The 18,078-nt window shown below is 46.6% G+C and overlaps 1 protein-coding gene across 1 annotated transcript in view; it reads right to left on the bottom strand.

Moving 5' to 3' along the window:
- Positions 1-3,567: 3,567 nt before the first annotated feature.
- BUB1 (BUB1 mitotic checkpoint serine/threonine kinase) overlaps positions 3,568-18,078 on the bottom strand; it is a 58,910-nt gene continuing 44,399 nt past the window's right edge. Inside the window, exons 17-25 of the mRNA XM_019544108.1 lie at positions 17,437-17,521; positions 10,862-10,956; positions 10,217-10,357; positions 8,628-8,743; positions 7,630-7,791; positions 7,245-7,402; positions 6,976-7,153; positions 5,596-5,702; positions 3,568-3,861 (exon numbers count right to left, since the gene is read on the bottom strand). Coding sequence (XP_019399653.1) covers positions 3,666-3,861; positions 5,596-5,702; positions 6,976-7,153; positions 7,245-7,402; positions 7,630-7,791; positions 8,628-8,743; positions 10,217-10,357; positions 10,862-10,956; positions 17,437-17,521 — 1,238 coding nt within the window. The 3' untranslated portion in view covers positions 3,568-3,665. The remainder of the gene's footprint in view (positions 3,862-5,595; positions 5,703-6,975; positions 7,154-7,244; positions 7,403-7,629; positions 7,792-8,627; positions 8,744-10,216; positions 10,358-10,861; positions 10,957-17,436; positions 17,522-18,078) is intronic.

The raw sequence follows: 18,078 nt of genomic DNA, 5'->3' as shown, positions 1-18,078 counted from the left end.
CCACCCCACTAGCCGCACAGGGCAGTGTTTGCTGCTGCCTGCCCGGAGCTCACACACTAGGCAGCACAGAAGTGGCGGTGGCAGCCTCACTACAGCCTACCACGGCATGAGCTCTGGAGCAAACTCTGCTGTGTGTGTGTGTGCGCGCGTGCGTGCGTGCTCGTGGGGGGAGGGGTGCAGCTGCTGCAGTGCAGCCCCACTGGGCAAGCCGAAAGCCAGCGCAGGACCAGATTACAAGCTGGAGCTGAGCACAGGGAAAAATGGCCCCTCACCTGCCCTGTGGCTAGCACTCCACGCTGCAGCCACTCGCAACTTGCGTGGGGCTGCGTGTGTGTGCTCGGGACATCCCCGTGTGGGCTGCAAGCAGCTGCAGCAGGGAGTGCCACCCACAGGGTGGGGGAGGGTCCGCTTTTCCCTGCGATCTGCACCAGCTCCTCCCCTACTTACCTGAGGTTCCTGCTTGAGGCAGCCACCTGGTCCTAGGCCAGAAGCCCCTGCTACGGCTTCCAGCTGGAGGGGCAGGGCTGGGCAGGCCCTGCTGTTGCAGGAGCCCGCTGGGCTTGCCCTGGGTCCTACTGCCTCTGGTTCCTGTCATTTTTGATAGGAACCAAGAACAGATAAATTTTAATTTTCAAAAAATTTTTAGGGGTCCCACAGGCCGGATAGAATGGCCTCACAGGCCTGATGTGGACTGAATTTTGCCCACCCCTGCACTACAGCCTACCAAACTTTGGGTCTCTCTCTCAACTTTGAGAAAAGTGAAGTGCTCTATCAGCCTTGAATGTGATCCCTTCTCAAATTAGTATTGAGGGAAAGACCCACAGATAGCTGAGTACTTCCCTTACCTCAGTAGCCACTTCCCTCAGAGTGAACATTGATGAAGAGATTCAGCACAGGATCTGGTGTGCAAGCGCTTCGTTTAGGAAATTGCTTTCAGTGTTTTTATTGATCCGGATCTCTGGAAAGACACCAAGTCCAGCTCTACAATGCAGACATCATCCCCATTCTCCTGTATCTATGTGAAACCTACAGTTGTCATCTCAAGTCACTCCACCTGTCCCGCCTTCTGTTCCATCCATTTCTCCTCCCATCTCAAGCTCCACAGCCTTTGTTTATTGTTTGCTTCATTAACATGGAATTGTCTATGCATTTCATTCATTTACATGCCATTTTGCTATGAGCATATGTCTAAGACCACAAACCCTTTTCTTTTGGTCAGTGGGTAGAGCCTGAAGGTTTCTTTACCATCCACCCTTTTGCATATGTTCATCTTGGTTGCATGTTATCTTTCACACTCCAATCTGTTAATTCACTCCACCTCTGCCCTGCCTTCTGTTCCATCTATTTCTCCTCCCATCTCAAGCTCTGCTGTCTTTATTTACTGTTTGCTTCATTAACATGGACTTGCCTATGCATTTCATTCATTTACATGCTGTTTGGCTATGAGTGTATGTCTAAGGCCATGAACCCTTTTCTTTTGGTCAATGGGCAGACCCTGAAGATTTCTTTACCAGTCACCATCCACCCTTTTGCATATATTCATCTTGGTTACATGTTATCTTTCACATTCCGATCTGTTTTCTTGCCCCAGGTTGCGCCATCCCACCCTTTTTGTGCCTCTGTATCTTATCTTGTTCCTTGCTGTAGCTGGTTCACAGCAGACTTAATTGCTGCTTTTTCTCGAAAAAATGGTTACCACAATGAAAGTGATTATTTAATATAGACAATCTTTTTTTTATATATTTCACAGCACTTCTATTATATGGTTAAAACTACTTGCCTAAGCTTCTGCAAGGTTATTTTAATACATCATTTTGCCTTGTGACCAGCAGCCTTGCTGGGACACAAATTAAAGCCTTATTCCAGCTGCAGATTCAGTGCTCCCCAACAGTCCAATTGATGGCCACCCTAACAGGAGGCTCTGCACAAGCCCCCAACTTCTCCCTGCTCCCCCAGCCCCGCCCCCCCATGGGGCCAAAGTAATGGCCTAAAATGGTGTGCAGCACCATGTGCAGTCACTTAAGTTCCTAAAAAAATATAGTTTGATTACTGCGCAAGATTTCAATATGCTTCTACAGCTGAAGTAAGGCAGTTTTTGTTTAAAGTCAACACAAGTTTCCCTCCCTTTATGCTGTACATGCATTCATAGAAAATGGCACACAACTCGAATTTGCATAAAGGGAACCCACTTTACAATGCAACAAATAGGGATATGTTCCAAGACCTCAACTGTATTGACCCCCAGACCCATTTCTACCACTTTTACAAGACAATTTTGTTGCTTACCAACAGCAGATAATACACACAAGCACAGGGTGGTGGTGAATGTTACCATAATGGGGATGGCAACTACAGAAACACATCACAGACAACGAGCGAGATGCACAGATCTGCACAGAAGACTATATTCTGGTGTGCATCACCCCCACAATGCACCGCACAAAGCAGCTGACTGCAGGCTTCCACCACACAGATTGCATAAGAGTGAATTTACCTTGCATATAACCAATTCTTGGTATAAAAGGCTCATTGCATATGAGCGAATTCACACATACAAAAACTGCATAAAGTGAGGGAAACTTGTAATAGGGGCACTGATAAAAATTTTTTTGGCAGATACCAATGGCTGATTATTAGGGAAGAGGCATAGGGGAAGGCAGATTGAGGCCCCCACAGCGAGGGAGTGAGGCTGGGGCAAGCACTACCCAGGTGAGGCAGTGTTGTCAAAGCCACAGGCAACTTGTCCACAGGTGTGGGGGGTTGGCAGTTTCCTGCCCTGTGCACACCCCCAGGGGAGGTATGGTGGGGCATGTGCCCCTCCAGATTTGTGCACAGGGCAAAGTTGGGCTGGGCTGCCCACTGCGGGCTCAGGACCAGGGGCTGTGCTAGTATCTTCCTGGCGGAGTGCTGGGGCAGGCAAGGGTGGGGTGTGGCAGGGTGGGTAACAGCAGCACTGAGATGGAGGGCTATGGTGAATTTTGTTGCGGCTATAAGCCCACCTCATAACTCCTGTGAAGCACAGCCTCCCCCACCCCTCCCAGGAAAGAACCAGGACAGCCCCTGGTCCCAAGTCCACAGTGGGCAGCCTGCTCTCACCCCACACACAAGTTCAGGGGGGCACATGCTCCCCATGCCTCCCTGGGGGTGTGCGCAGCAGCAGGGAGCCACCCCCCTGGATAAGCTGCCTGTAGCTTCGCCCTGCTTGCCCCAACTGGGTAGCACCTGCACTGTCCTGGCCCCACTCCCTCTCTCACCATGGCGGCCTTGATCTGCCTCATCCATTGCCCCTTCCCCCCCACAGACTTACTGGCCAGATGCTGCTCTCCAAGGTGCTGGGCTGCAGTCCTGACCACATGCATGCTGAGGCTCCGCAGCATTTATTGGTGACATCATCAGCTATGCCAGCCAAAAAAAGGCCAATTGCCAATAATTTCAACTTTTCTTTTATTGCTGCCAATCTGGTATGGACCAATATATCAGTGCACCTCTAGTTAATAACCCTCAAAAGTCTATGTATGAATCATGCTTTTTCTCAGAAAAAGAAAGTGAAGTAAAACTGAAGACGACTTCACAACTTTAAAACAATCTTTTATTTGAAGATATCTGAAACTTATTTACTTGATGAATGAAGACCTTTCCCAGGTAAATCCTTGACTGAGAGTCACTTACTTTTTTGCCCGTTTGTGCTCCAAGAGCAATACTACAAGCCTGTTACGAAATAACTTTATATTCTTTGCAAAGGACTTGTTAAAAAAGTCACGTAGCCTCTCTCGCAAAGCTGTTAATGAGGGCAGATGATAGCAGTTTGGTACGTTTATCAATGTGTGAAAGAACTCTTGCCACAGCTCTGCATTAGGAACCCTGAAGAGGAGAAACAAGCGCTTAATTAAGTCAGCTCAATACACATGTGTACTCTTCCTCTTGCAATGGCTTTCCTCCAATAATGCATTTTATTAAGTCATACTTAGTCAGCAGGTACAAGTGTCTTGCTATGGTACACAAATACGTAGCTGTATTCCTTTCCAGCCTCCCCACCCAGAAGCAGCATGATGTTTTCTTAACTGGCCAGTGTCATTTTATTTCTCTAAATATTTCCCACTCAAATATCTGTAGACCTTGCCTGAAAGCAGCACAATACAATTTCACTAAACAACATGTCAAACAAGCCAGTCAAACTTCTTGACTACCATACTCTCTTGTTGTCAGTTTTCAGGAAAGTAAGGACAAGTCAAATCCATAGCTGACAAAAGCAGTGGATGCTGGTTTTATTACACCAAGGTCAATACATGCTGCAGCAGTTAACCTGCCATAAACCCACTGTGCTTAAACCCGGAATCATATTTTTTAAAATTGTTAGGGGAATATCTGCAAGCAAAAGCAAAACAAACTTACAGAACAGAGGCAGGAAAAAACTGGCCCACCAGGCCATTCTATCCAGCCTGTGGAGCCCCTAAAATATTTAGAAAATAAATATTTACCTGCTCCTGGCTGCCTGTCAAAGATGACAAGAGCCAGGGGCAGTCGGCACCAAGGCCACCTCAGCTCTGCCCCACCCCCAGCCCTGGTTTTCACTGCTTCCCTGCGTGCCTGCTCCAGCACCATGTGGCCCCGGGCTGCAACGCCAGACTGTGGAGCATGGCTCCACACTGGGACCCCAGAGGCAGGAGCAGTATGGGGGTGTGTGTGTGTGTGTGTGTGTGTGTGTGTGTGTGTGTGTGTGTGTGTGTGAGAGAGAGAGAGAGAGAGAGTGCAATGAGCGATAGAGAGAGAGTTCATAAGGCAAATCCCACAAACACACCCCACCATACACACAGACCCTCCCACCCACTCACAACCCAACCACCCTTCCTCCCACACATCCCCCCACAAACCCCATACCCACCCACATGCTCCCTCACCCCACTCCCATAATCTGTCCCCCAACACCCACGCCCCACATACCCACAGCCCCCAAACCTATACCTACCCCCCATCACAATATACAAGAGTAAGACTTCATTTTAAGCTATTGTGCAATCACTTCTACGTACACTACACAAACACATGTAAATCAGGACAAAAACATTTTTTAAAAATCAAATTAATGAATGCTGTATATGTTTGATTTTTAGAATATAATCTGGTATTTTTCCGGTTCTGAGATGGCAAACCCCTTGCTGAAAGGAGTATTCCCGGGGCAAGGGGAGGGACTTCTAGTGGCAAAGGTCAGGGATTAAGGGGCAGGACATCCCATCCCAAGATGGTGACCAGGGGGCAGGGCACCCATCAGGGGGTGGGGCTCCCCTTGTGGCCCATGACAACTTGCCAAAACTCAGTAAGCAGCCCTCTGCCCAAAATAATTGCCCGACCCTGTTACAGAAGCTCCCACAGAATTGTGCGGGGGGAGGGTGACAGGTAACCAGGAGCAGATAAATATTAATTTTTCTAAACTTTTTTAGGGGCCCTGCAGGCCAGATAGAATGGTCTGGCAGGCTGGATCCAGCCCACAGGCTGTATTTTGCCCACCTCTGTGAATGAGCCTCTCTCCAATTGGCAAATCCATAGATTTAGAAGGCTTTACAAAGACTCTCCACTAGTCCCCACAATGAAACCAACCTTCTGAAGACTCCTTCAGTTTTCCAGACCCCTCCTTCTTCTCTCACTTTCATGTAGGTGCCAAAGAGCATGCAATAAACTGTTCCAGCAATTCCAAAGTAGTCAGTCTGCAGGGAGAGAGATGTCTACTGTAAAGAGTTCAGATTAAAGATTTGATCCTGCTAAAAGGCTAATCTGAAAAATTCCTATGCAAATTCTTTGTGAAAGCATTTTCTTGTTACCGTATGACTTGGACAAATTATGTGAACAAAGGTTCTCTCCAGGGCTTCTTAAAATATTCTGAGGCACTAAATGATCACATTGATCAAGCCTGAGTTTAAATTCTGCACTCCTCAAAGATTTAGACTCTATTCCACCAATTAGATATGCAAGTGGACTTAAGTACCTAAGTGCTATTCTGTTCCATGCTGCTAGAAAAATTTAGGGGCAGCAGGATGTGCCATGGGCAGGCGGTACGAAGCAGGCACATGGTGGTCCAGGTCAGGGCTGTGAGCATGGGTTCTGCTTCCGCCGGGGTAAGTCCAGAGCAGGCATGAGGCAGGGATGAGGCTGCACGCTGTTGGCAGTGGTGGGGATGTGCCACAGAGTATGCGGGCTCTGAGCTGTTGCGGAGTGGGTGCTGACCGGCTCAGGAGGGTGCAGGGAGGGGGCTCCCATGCACACCCCACGATACCCACAAGCCCTCCCCCACACACACATATCACACCCTACAAAAACTGCACCCACTCATCCAGTTCCACAAACCCCACACCCCTCCCAACATGCAGCCCCTCACACATAACCACACCCCTCTGGGAGGAGCCCTGCTCACTACTACATACCCAACCGCCCCCCACAAACCCCATACCCACCCACACATCCCCACAAACACTCCCCTACCCACATATATTCTCATACCCTAAATACACACACATCCACACACATATCCACAGCCCCCCACAAACCCTATACCCACCCACCCCGCAATATACAAGTTTAATTTTGAGCTATTATGCAATCACTTCTATATATGCAATGCAAATGCACACAAATCTGGACAGTCTTTTTTTTTTTTTTTTAATAAAATTAAAATACGTTATTGTCAGTTTGATTTTTAGTATATCATTTGGGGATTTTTCTGGTTCCAAGATGGCAAACCCTCATTCCCAAAAGGAGTACTGCCAGGAGAAGGGGAGGGACTTGCAGTGGCAAAGGTCATGGGTTAGGGGAGCAGGACTTCAGCTCCCAAGATGGTGAATGGGGGGTGGGGCACTCGTTAAGGGGTGGGGCTATCCTTGTGGCCCTTGACAGCTCATCAAAACTCATTAAGCAGTCTTCCAGCCAAAATAATTGCCTGCCCCTGGCACAGACAGACAGACAGACAGACAGACAGTCTCATACCTGGTAGTTCCATGGTTTCTGTGTCAGCATTTCAACACACTGAAATCCAGATGTTTCACATTTGCCTGTAAAGGCAGTTCCTTCTGGAAACAGTGTCATGTCTATGCTTTGACCCATATCAATGAGTGTCAGACCATGAGAGAGACCATCTATATCACAGGTGTCATTGTCCAAAAATCTGCAGTTAAGCAAGAAAACAATTGCCACCATAAGTAGCAAGTTCGATGCAATGGCATTAGTAGTATTAGTATTAAAAAGGAAATGCTTGCCTTTCTCCAAGTACAAAGTTATCAGGTTTAATGTCACCATGAATTATTCCACAGTTGTGGAGCTCTTCCACCATGTAAATAATTTTTATGGCAAAATAGAATACAAGTGCTTGAGGCATCACTTTTTCAGGAAGTTTTTTGTAAATATTTACAGTATTCTGTAAACAAAAATAAGAATGGAGAAAGAGAATGTCAACCACATGAAAAGACGACTTCCTATAACATGAACTGTAGTCCTATGTTTGCAAAACAAAGTATTAGCGATTAAATTTGCAATAAAATTTTGTAAAACAGACAGAAGGAACAGATTTATGTGTACTCTAATGTATATTATTTCAGGAAGTAAAATTACACTTCCTTAGATCATAAGCTCTAGTACACTTACCAGTAAAGTTCCATAATTGTAGAGTTCACCAACCAAAATACTTCCATTTTGAAAGAAGTGGCCAGAGTAAAAGTGAATGTATAGATGGCGTACGCTCGAATGAAGCCTCTCTCTCAGCTGAGTTGCTATATAGAACTCCCAAGGGTTTGCAGGTTTCTGCACCTGTAACCAAAAACAGATCAACTGAAGTGAGAAATGCACTGAATAATATTACTGAAAAATAAAGTAAGATCATTCCCTACAATTAATGACCTATTTGGGTATTTTCTTCTTTTCCATTGTTCTTGACCTATTATAACACTTGTCAAGGATTAACTATTTCCATTCTGAAAGCTGAACATAATGTTCTTGAAAGTGTTCTCCAGCTAATTAAAGCACAACAATATACCTATAAACCCATATTATTTTAAAATAAAATGTCTCTTGCAGGTACACACATGCACATACATAGGAATACACCGTTTACTTAAGAGCAAAATGGTGTAACAAGGAACAGTAGGAGCCAACCAATACAGAACTGAAAACCTTTTTTATTTCCATATCAGCTATTAAAACCAGTGATGATGCTCAAGTGAATCTATACTAACGTATTTTCTTAAATACATAAAGATGACTATCAGATTAAAATACTATATTTAAAGAGAACAAATATTTTTGTTTAATCATTTTTGCGCATTATGTTCCAAAAGACCAGAAAAAACACATTCTTGCCACAAACTAGGGATCTCAATCCGTTTACATATGCCACACAAAATCGAGTTGATTTTCTTAATGTTTTTAGATACATTCATAGGGACACCATCACCAGATATTAGTGGGCTTTTCAGTCTCGCAGAGAAGGCATAAGAATGACAAGAATTTCTAAATTCGGTTTTATCTGGCTTTGAAGAGTCCATCTAATTATAAGTCTCAATTTACTGGCCAAATTACTGCAGGACTTCAGTAAAACAAGCATGTAAAAGGTCTTAGATAAAACACTTAGGACTACAGTCACTTACCTTTAATATTACTTTTTGATTATTTCTAGGGTTATTTGCATCCAGGACCGAAGCCTGATAGATATATGCAAAAGCCCCCTCTCCCAGTAAGCAATCCACATAGAATGCGTTAGAACCTTTGGAGGATTATGTAAATGAGATAAAACAGATTAAGTTTCATTTTCAAATTTTTCTACACAAAAGCTTTCTAATCACAATAAACTGGACAGTTACATTAAGACTGGAGAATATAAAATTACTGCTTTAGTGTATAAATTCCTTTACCAAAAAATCAGTCCGCTACCCTACCTAGTAAGAATAAGAGTTTGAGAGTTCTGTGGAACTTCCTATGGTTTCAGCCAAAATAAAAAGTATTTTCAAGTAGTACTCTGTAAAACTAAAAAGATTCCAAGGAGCATCCCCTGAAAGGTAAAAACTAGCACCTAGGGCTGTCAATAGCAGTTAATGCAATTAATGCACATGATTAATGTGTTAATTCATTTGCATTCATTTTTTTAACGCGTTAATTGTGCACAGTGTTTTGGAGCCTTGCACCCAGACTCCGCTCTACCACAGTCACTGCTGCCTCCAGGCTACCCAATGGGGCACTGGTGACAGCGCAGAGGAACACAGGGCAGCCCAAGTGCAGGCTCCAGGCTGCTGCAGCAGGGGAAAAGCAGGGTGGCAGGGAAAGAAGGGTGCACATAGACACAGACAAAGATGAGCACCTGCAGCCTGCACGTGGCCAGGAATGCAGCCTGGCAGCATGTAAAACACCACCCAGCATTGGGCCCTGAGGCTGGGATGGGTCATGGGATAGAGCTGTGGGTGGCTCATCCAGGGAGCTGGGGGGAGCAGGGGAGTATAGCTCCTACTACTGTGCACACCCCTGGGGGAGGCACAGTGGGCACATGCCTCTGGGATTTGTGGACAGGGCATAGGTGAGGTGGGGCTTTCTGTGTCCTACTGCCTTTACCCTGGGAGCTGCATGCTGGCACAGGCAGCCCACCTCCACCCTGTGCGCAAATCCAGGGGTGCACACTGCCCCCCACACCTTCACAAATTCCCACACATACCCCATACCCCCCATCCATACAAAATACCTGCATAATCTTGCATAATTTGAGTTTTTCTGAACATAATTTTGAGTTTTTAGCTGCATGATTAGAATTGTCATTAATTGCAACTACGTTTTTTAATTGTTCAACTAATTGTGATAACATTTTTAAATTGTTTGACAGCCCTACTAGCACCTAAGCCATCCTACTACGCTACAATTACTGTTGAAAACAGTGTCTGTTAAGTGGGACTTCTATCTGTTTGAAACAAAGCTTTTAAACTTCCATGTCAAGTCTTTTACTGGTTTTTATTTTCCACTAGGAATGGCAGATACCCACCAGAATATAATAATTTTTAAAGTGGATCAAATTTTTAAAACATGGGTGGTGGTGGTGGTGGGGTTGTTTAAAGAATCTGGGAGCCATTTTTGAATGTTTTGTTAAACACATTCAGAAGACTAAGATTGTACATATTAAATTTTATATATAAATTGATTCTCAGACAAAGTACAATGAATACTTTAAAGCAAAAAAGCTTTAGAAAGTCCTTACCCAAGACAATTTCGTTCTTCAGTTTGATGGTTGGCAGGTTTAATTTCCATTCAAAAGTATTGGAGTAGGTACTCAGCGGTTTAGACAGCCCCAATAAGAGTTTGCAAATTAAGCCCTCGTCCCATGGGTTCTCAACAATGGCTTTATGAAAGAAAAAATTTGTGAACTGAATACAAAATGTAGTTTTAAAAAGAGGAATTAAGCTTTTAGCTTAGAGAAATCTCAGTGACATTATCTACCTTGGTTTCTTACTTGGTCTTAACTTGGATTATTAAAGATTTAACTTTGTAGGGTTTAAGGGTCGGGGGTCCAAAAGAAGGAATAAACAGGTGTTACCAGTTGAAAATACAAGCATTGCTAAAGCCAGGTGACTGGATTGGATCCAGCAGAGAAAATCTTCAGGCTCCTATGAAATCTGTGGAACTGGGGGTTCTCAGCCCCACACAAGATGCATGGGATGTGCATTCTCATACCCCCTTACACGTGTTGGGTAACTATTCCAAGCAACAATTATCTTAGAGAAAGTACAAGACAGTTGCTTGTTGGCACATTTCATTCCAGTGTGAATGAGCAAACATTGCTAAGTACATCATAAAGCCTCAATCTCAGTTTTGACAAAAGAAAGATACTGGCCATATGTAGTACCTGGAGTTTTAACATTCTGGTGTGGTCTGTTCTCTGCACATATAGTAGTCTGCTGAGCACTGAATGACTCTTCATGGACCCTCTCCTGAACTGGGCTACATGGTTAATGCACAAAACATTAAGTTAGAGTAGTTCTAATGCATTGGCCTTCTCCAGACCCCAAAGAGATACAAGTATTGAGTAACAAAAATGTTGTCCCAATGTCAATAATTTATTATTGGTATTTTGATTGATATGAACATCTCAAGACATTTGTTAGGGTTCCTTTTTTACTTTTAGATGATACATTTTTATGGTCATAGCACAAGTGCACTACAAACTGCTTATGATTCAAGAAAAACTGTTCGGAGTGAAACGAATATCTGCATACACAAACTGCTGAACCACAGAATTAGTTCTTTGCTGAACAGTTGTAAATGGGGTTTCTGGAATACAGCAGAAGTCCCACCTATCAAGATGGACATAATTCCGAAGAGCAAATCTGTAAGCAATCAAGGATAGCATATCTTTACTGTAAGAGAATAAAACTAGGGCTTTATTTTCCTGTATGATGCTTCCGTAATATCCATTGGGTTATTCTGTGTAGCAGCTCTCCACTTAGCTCAGGAGATCACCTAGTCCAAAACTACTGTCTAAGCCACCCCAGACAAGTGTTTGCTTAGCCTCTTAAAAGCTTCAGGGACAATCCTCACCCAAAACTACCAGAGGCATAATGCCCAAAGCACCAAAGGCACCCTTTAACTTGCCACAGGAAAAGTGGGAGGCCAAAGAAGACAAAGGCACTGTCAACATCCTGCCTTAACAAAAACAGGAGGTAGTTTGTTACAAAACCGCCCATGAGATCCGAGGAGGAAGCCCATGCAACCCTCCACTAGAAAGAAAAGCAACCCCTGCCATAGCCCATGCCAATCTGACAGGTAAAATTCCTTCTTGATCCCAACTGTGGTGGTTGGTCTGTCCCTAAGCCAAGGAGCAAGATGCTTTAGCCAGGAACCTCTGGGGTTTTTTTTTTTTTTGTTTTTTTTTTAATGTCCCAGCAGGAGAGTCAACACACCAGTCCAAATCCCCAGCCTTGGCAGTGAGAAACACTCAACGCTCCTGTGGAAAGTGAAAAAAAGACCCAGACACCAGTAGCATCAGGAGGGGAAAAAAATTCTTTCTGGTTTAATATGGGAGTGTCTACATGTGGACTTCAATGCACATTAGTTTATTTTATAATGTGCATTAAAGCATCACAAAAAAGTGCTTGTTAGCTAATGTGCATTAAAATAGGCTAACGCGCATTTTCTAGTACCTCACAATGGAAGTACAATAGGTAATGAGCATTACCTAAAGTGCATTAATGAACATGTAGACATGCCCTGTGATGACCAGAACAAGCTCATAAGCATGGGATAACAACATGCTTTCCACTCTGTACTTCAGCCTAAGAACCCAAACAACTCCAGGCATCACATCCAGCTGGAGAACCAGTACTCTTTTTTTTTTCCTGTCATACCATGCCCTCCACTAACTTCACAGCCCCTTTAAAACATTTTTTTTATAACTAGCCAATTATGGAGTGCTGCTTCATTCTCCTGCTGCTGAGCAGTTTTCTATTTCTACCTGCTTTGGGCTGCAGAGCTCTTCTCAGTTTGAGCAATCCAGTGGGAGGATCTTTCTGGGGGAAAGGGCACGTGTTGGGGTAGTAGGGAAATATGGACTTTCCAACTGTTGCTTTTCACAATATGCTCTAACCTCTGCTAATCCTAAATCATCACTGAACAATTCGTATCCAACTTCCTCTTGAAACCCCCCCCAATGGAGGAAATTCTCCTACCTCCCTGGGTGATCTATTCCCAGTGCCTCACTGCCCTAGCAGTAAGGAAATTTCCCTCATATCCCATCTAAACTTACTTTGCTGCCTCAATACTTTTAGAATTCCAGTGGGGGCTAAATTAACATCTAAAAGCCAGAAATAAAAATTAAGGCACATAACACCTCTTCAGTGCAATCTTATTTCTGTCTTTCAGCAATACAGCATCATTACACACATTAGCATTTTACATTTAGAGATGTAACTGAACATTTGGTCCTATACAAGGCTTTCTTCCCAATGTATCTTTGTCAAGGAAAAGAAAAATAAGTTATATATGAATAATATAAAGATGTGTTATCCATATACACTTCCTTCTTATGCATATGTGCTATTGCACTAGATCTCAGAGGCTTTTTGCCTTAGTTTATTACTGCTGGATTGCACTGAGTAAACCACTTCTTGGGCCTCACACAGAAGGAATTAAGGGCACCGTGCTTTTTCGGCACCAAGTTCCACAGCTGCAGAGGCTTAAGTTGTGTGTGGCCCCCTCTACACATTACATTCATGCCACAATTAACATGCTAATCATGGCACAAATAAGGTTACTACATATGCCCCAAACTTTAGATGCTATAAAACGGGGAACAAACCATAAAAAATATTCCACATACTATTAAGAACATTTTAATGGCTCATTAATATGGTGACTTAAATTCAAATGTGTGGCTAGTGATCAACCAAAGTTGCAGCGAGCGAAAGGGATTTTTGTGGGCTACTCACAGCCAGCCTGCCCTTCGCCACTGATTAGCATAGAGGGTTATCCATCATGTGACCCTGCAATGGGCAGCCCTTTCAGCCAATCAGTGGTGAGGGTCCAGTGTGGCCTTCATCTTGGCTGCTCTCCTTTGTGCCGGAAGCCTTGCTGCCTTGCCCCTCTCCCCGGCAGGCTGTGTGGTTTGGCCCCAGTGGCCATGAGGACCACTGGGGAGTCAGCATTTTAATTTAGTACAATTTTTTTTTTAATTTTGCAGGTTTCGCTGATAATTCCCATTTCACAGTTTCTGCAAAATCATGAATTAAGTAGGTCCCTACCAATAATTAGCTGATTGGCAGTCCCTTGTTGGGTGGAGCAACGGGTCCTTCCACTGGAGCTTTAAACCCTGTGCTGAGACACACTTGGTGGGCAGCTGTGCATGGGAGAACGGAGGCTGGTGGTGGAGGGAAACTGAAGCTTACCCATACAAGGCTACCCAGCCACTGTTGCATAGCATGGGGAGGTCACTGCTCCCTCATTCTGGGACTTTAAACCCCATACCAGGCAGCTCAGCGCAGAGAAGCAGAAGCTCCTGCTACATTAGGCTGCCAGGCCAGAGCTGCCAAGCATGGGGTTCAAAGTTCCTGGCAGAAGCCTCTGATCCCACCCTGCTGGGGACTTTGAACCCCGTCCCAAGCAGCTGTGGCTGGCTGGGTCCAGGACTGCACCAGGGTCTACAACTAGCTCCAGCACAGTCTCCACCAGGCCAACAAAATCAGCTGATTCTCAGCTTGGCAGTCCACACTGGAGCCAGTTCCAGGCCCTGATGCAGTTACTGGACCCAACCAACAATTAGCTGTTTGTCAGCCCCACAGGACCACACTGGGGCTGACTCTAGACCCCAGCATAGTCCTCAGCCAAGCCAACAATCAGCCAATTGTCAGACAACCATCTTTCAACTTGCTGGTACAGAGGGAGCTCAGAACCATAAACCCAGGCTTCCCTGGCACTGGCAAGTACGGCACAATTGGGAATTGATTTCTGGTCCCGAAATCACGTGCAAGTATGGCATGGCAGGAGGTGTGATTTTTGGGATTAGGGATCAGATTCCATCATGCCTTTAAAGTGGCCCATGACTCCAAGGAAGAGGGAAAGAAGGGCAGGACATGGATATGCATGTGTAAATCACATCCAAAACTCCAGTTCTGGGAAAGAACTCTTCTCCTGCAAGCGTTTGAGGATGTATATGGATACTCTGACAACTCCAAAGCAGCTCCCATACACCTGGAGGCAGGTCTTTGAGTCCTCCAAGGCCAGTACTGCCCAACTGGCATTCCCTATAACTCCTGACACTGTTGCTAAGGTCTCCAGGCTGCCCCCACCCCTCCACCCCCCTTTCAGGTGGCCTCCTCCTAGAAAGCAATTATGGAAACATTGCATAGGGAAGCCTTGGAAATTGCCTGAGGTCTGGTAGAAAAAGCTCTTGAGTATTTGAGTTCTACCTCAGCAGTCTCATTTACAGCCTACCACACATTCAGATATCCCACTGGACAATATTCTGACCCCTCACTATGGAGACCTTCTGAAAGGCTTAGTCCTGTGTAGGTAAAAGGACAAGGCTGTTTTCACATTAAGTGCATGTAATAATGTCTCAGCTCTGGAGTATGATTTTCAAAGAAAGCCTGGAAGGCTGATCTGTGACACTGAGATACAATCCAGCAATCACTTGAGTAGGTACTTGATGTCGGTCTTCTAGGAAACTATGTCTAGACAGAAGGCAGTCTGTAAAGAGATCTGCAGTCAGGGCTTGGCTATCATCCACCCTTCTTGCCAAATTAACTGCCACCAGGAGAGTCAGCCTCACAGAAAGGTAGAACAATCAGCACAATACCATGGGTCCAAAATAATACCAGCAGAGACACAGGAACTACGTTTTTAATGGCACTGTAGATTCTTTTTCTAAAAGGAAGACTTGGTAAGTCCCCTGGAGTAGTATCAAGGTAGCTGCGTGAAGGGGTTAAAAGAGGTCTATTTCTGGACAACCTTAGCCTGAAAAATCACCTGGAGAACCAAGTCCTTTACCTCCCACTTGTAGTATAGAGACAGTCTGCTTTAGTGTTCTGGAGGCTAGAAGAGTTTAGCACCAACAGGCAACCTTTGTGGCAAATTGCCACTATTCTTTGCCTCTAGTCCAGTGGTGTGTCTGGCCCCAGGCACCAGTACTAGGCCCTGTGCCTCAATCTAGTGTGTAGAGGCCAGGACTTCCCACAGGTCTGGAAATCTGGCAGTGGGGGACTGGTGGTACTACTCCCCTGCTGACAAATTTTTGGACCCATGAGGAGACCTGAGAGACGGATGACAGCATCAAAAGCTGGATCTGGTCCATGGGCCAAATGTTGAGCATCCCCATTCCAGCCCACAGAAGCTTCATCTCCTGTGGCACCAGGCACTGTGCTCCTGGTGGTCATTGACACAAAAGTCAGGTGTGACCTATTGCCAGGGATCCAGGTTTTCCGTTTCCCACAGATTTTACCTTTTGACCAGAGGCAAATGTGGATTTCTTGTTTTACAAGACAAACCTGCAGATTTTGCCATGAGCTCCCTGCAGGCTGGCAGAATTCCAGCCCACAGGGAGTTGGGAGGGAGTGGGAGGAGGGCAGTCAGGCAGGGGGCGCGATGTGCATGGTCATGCATATGGCCCCAGGCAGCCTGCAGAGCAACTTCAGCAGGTAAGTGCAGGGGGGAGGGGGATTGAGGCCCCTGTAGGGAGGGAGCTGGGCAGGGCTGAGGCTGCTATCCAGTCAGGTGAGCCTTGGGGCCCAGGGTTGCAATGCACAGCTGCAGGGCCACAGTGGGGAGCAGGACAGAGTTGTGGGTGGCTCATCTGGGAGAGGGGAAGGAGGGCTGGCTCCCTGCTGCCACACACACTCCTGGGGGGTAGGGGGGACCCACACTCCCCCAGATCTGTACCTGGGGCAGGTGCAGGCTGTGGGTTCCCACCCTGCTTCCCTCCCTCGGGGCCTCCAGAGCCCAGTGGGCATGACCTGATGAGGCTGGGGACAGTGGGGCAACGCGGGAATCTCCTCGTCGCTGCTTGCCCCCCTGCTGCCCTGGTGACGTGCCTTCTGCACCTGCTGCTGCTTTGAGGGGTGCAGCCCTGCACCGCTGCCCTCACTGCATAGGAGGCACATCGCTGAGGCAGCAGGGGGAGAGGCCTGGGGAGGAGGGGGAGTGGGGCACGAGATGCAGCAAGGAGACCCCTGTGGGGCTCCGCTGCTGCCTGCTGTGTCAGGTCATGCCCACTAAGCTCTGGAGGCCCCAGGGGAGGGAAGCAGAAAACAGCGGCTAGCAGCTTCTCCACACGGCTCTGCTGTTCCCTGCCACGCTGCTTCCCTCCCTCGGAGGCTCCAGAGCCCAGTGCACATGACCCAGTGCTGCAGGCAGCAGTGGAGCTGCACGGGAATCTCCTCACCACTGCTCCCCTCCCCCACTGCCCCAGCATGTGAGGCCAGTGGCGAAGGGCTGCACCCCTTGAAGCAACAGCAGGCACACAAGGTGTTTGCCAGGGCAGCGAGGGTGGTGAGCAGCAGCAAAGAGCCCCGCTGTGGCCCTGCTGTCCTGGGTCGCACCACCTGGGCTTCAGAAGCCCTGGGGGAGGGAAGCAGGGCAGGACCTCAAGCCTGAAACCTGTGCTTACCCTGGGTATAGATGGGGGCGGGGGGGTACCCCCCCCTGCCCTGGGGAGTGCATGTGGCAGCTAGGCGCTAGCCTGCCCAAACCCACAGCAGGGGGCTATGAACCCAGGTCTGTAGCCCTGGCAGCTGGGGGCACCCTCTGGCAGGGCTGGGGGAGAAGGGGCTGTGGGTGAGAGACAAGAGGCACCAGCAAGGCTGTGGCTGGGGGGGGGAGGGAGGGGCTCCTGACTTACAGGATCAATCACTAGGATAAAAGCTCCCAGCTCTGCTAAAGTGTTATTCACATTCTTAAACTGTGAAACCTCAAAATTTGGATGTCATACTGTACCTTAAGTTACTGGTTTTTGATGCCTGCATATGTAGTTCCTCAGAACAATCCAAAGCTATCTTCCCACCATCATGCAATGCATTTTCTGAAATACATATTTATGGCAAATTTGTTCCATAAACCAGACAAAGTGAAAAACCCATGCAAAGTGACTGCAACAGGAATGTGAGCTTGTACCCCTTTTGAGCAGCTGTGTGTACTAGTCAATAAACCATGAAGTATTGCTGTAGACTGGAGCAAACTTACCTGGTCCTGCTGGCCGCATGAGTGGTAGCAGGGGGCAATCAATGGGCCAGATAGGGCCCATAAGCTCCCCTCCTCTCTCTTGTATGCTGGATCTACCACACAACAGCAGATCCTGGATTAGCCAGACTGCATACCACACTATACCTGGTGCCTGTTCCAGAGTCCTTACTACATATGACATCCTTCACCGCTGGCTAGTCAAGGACTGCACTGCACATGATGCCTGCTCCAGTCAATCTGGGAACCACGCTGCACTTGATGCCTGTGGGTACCACGCAAGTCCCAGACTGGCTGAAGTGGGCACCATGTGCACTGCATGTCCTGGATCAGGACAAGCATGAGGCACAGATCCCACAGCAGCTGGAATGAATGCTTTATGTCTCAGGCTGGATCCAG

The sequence above is a fragment of the Crocodylus porosus genome, unplaced genomic scaffold, assembly GCF_001723895.1.
Source record: "Crocodylus porosus isolate Cpor-Errol unplaced genomic scaffold, CroPor_comp1, whole genome shotgun sequence".
Lineage (NCBI taxonomy): Eukaryota > Metazoa > Chordata > Crocodylia > Crocodylidae > Crocodylus > Crocodylus porosus.
This window is presented reverse-complemented; position numbering and strand designations above follow the sequence as displayed.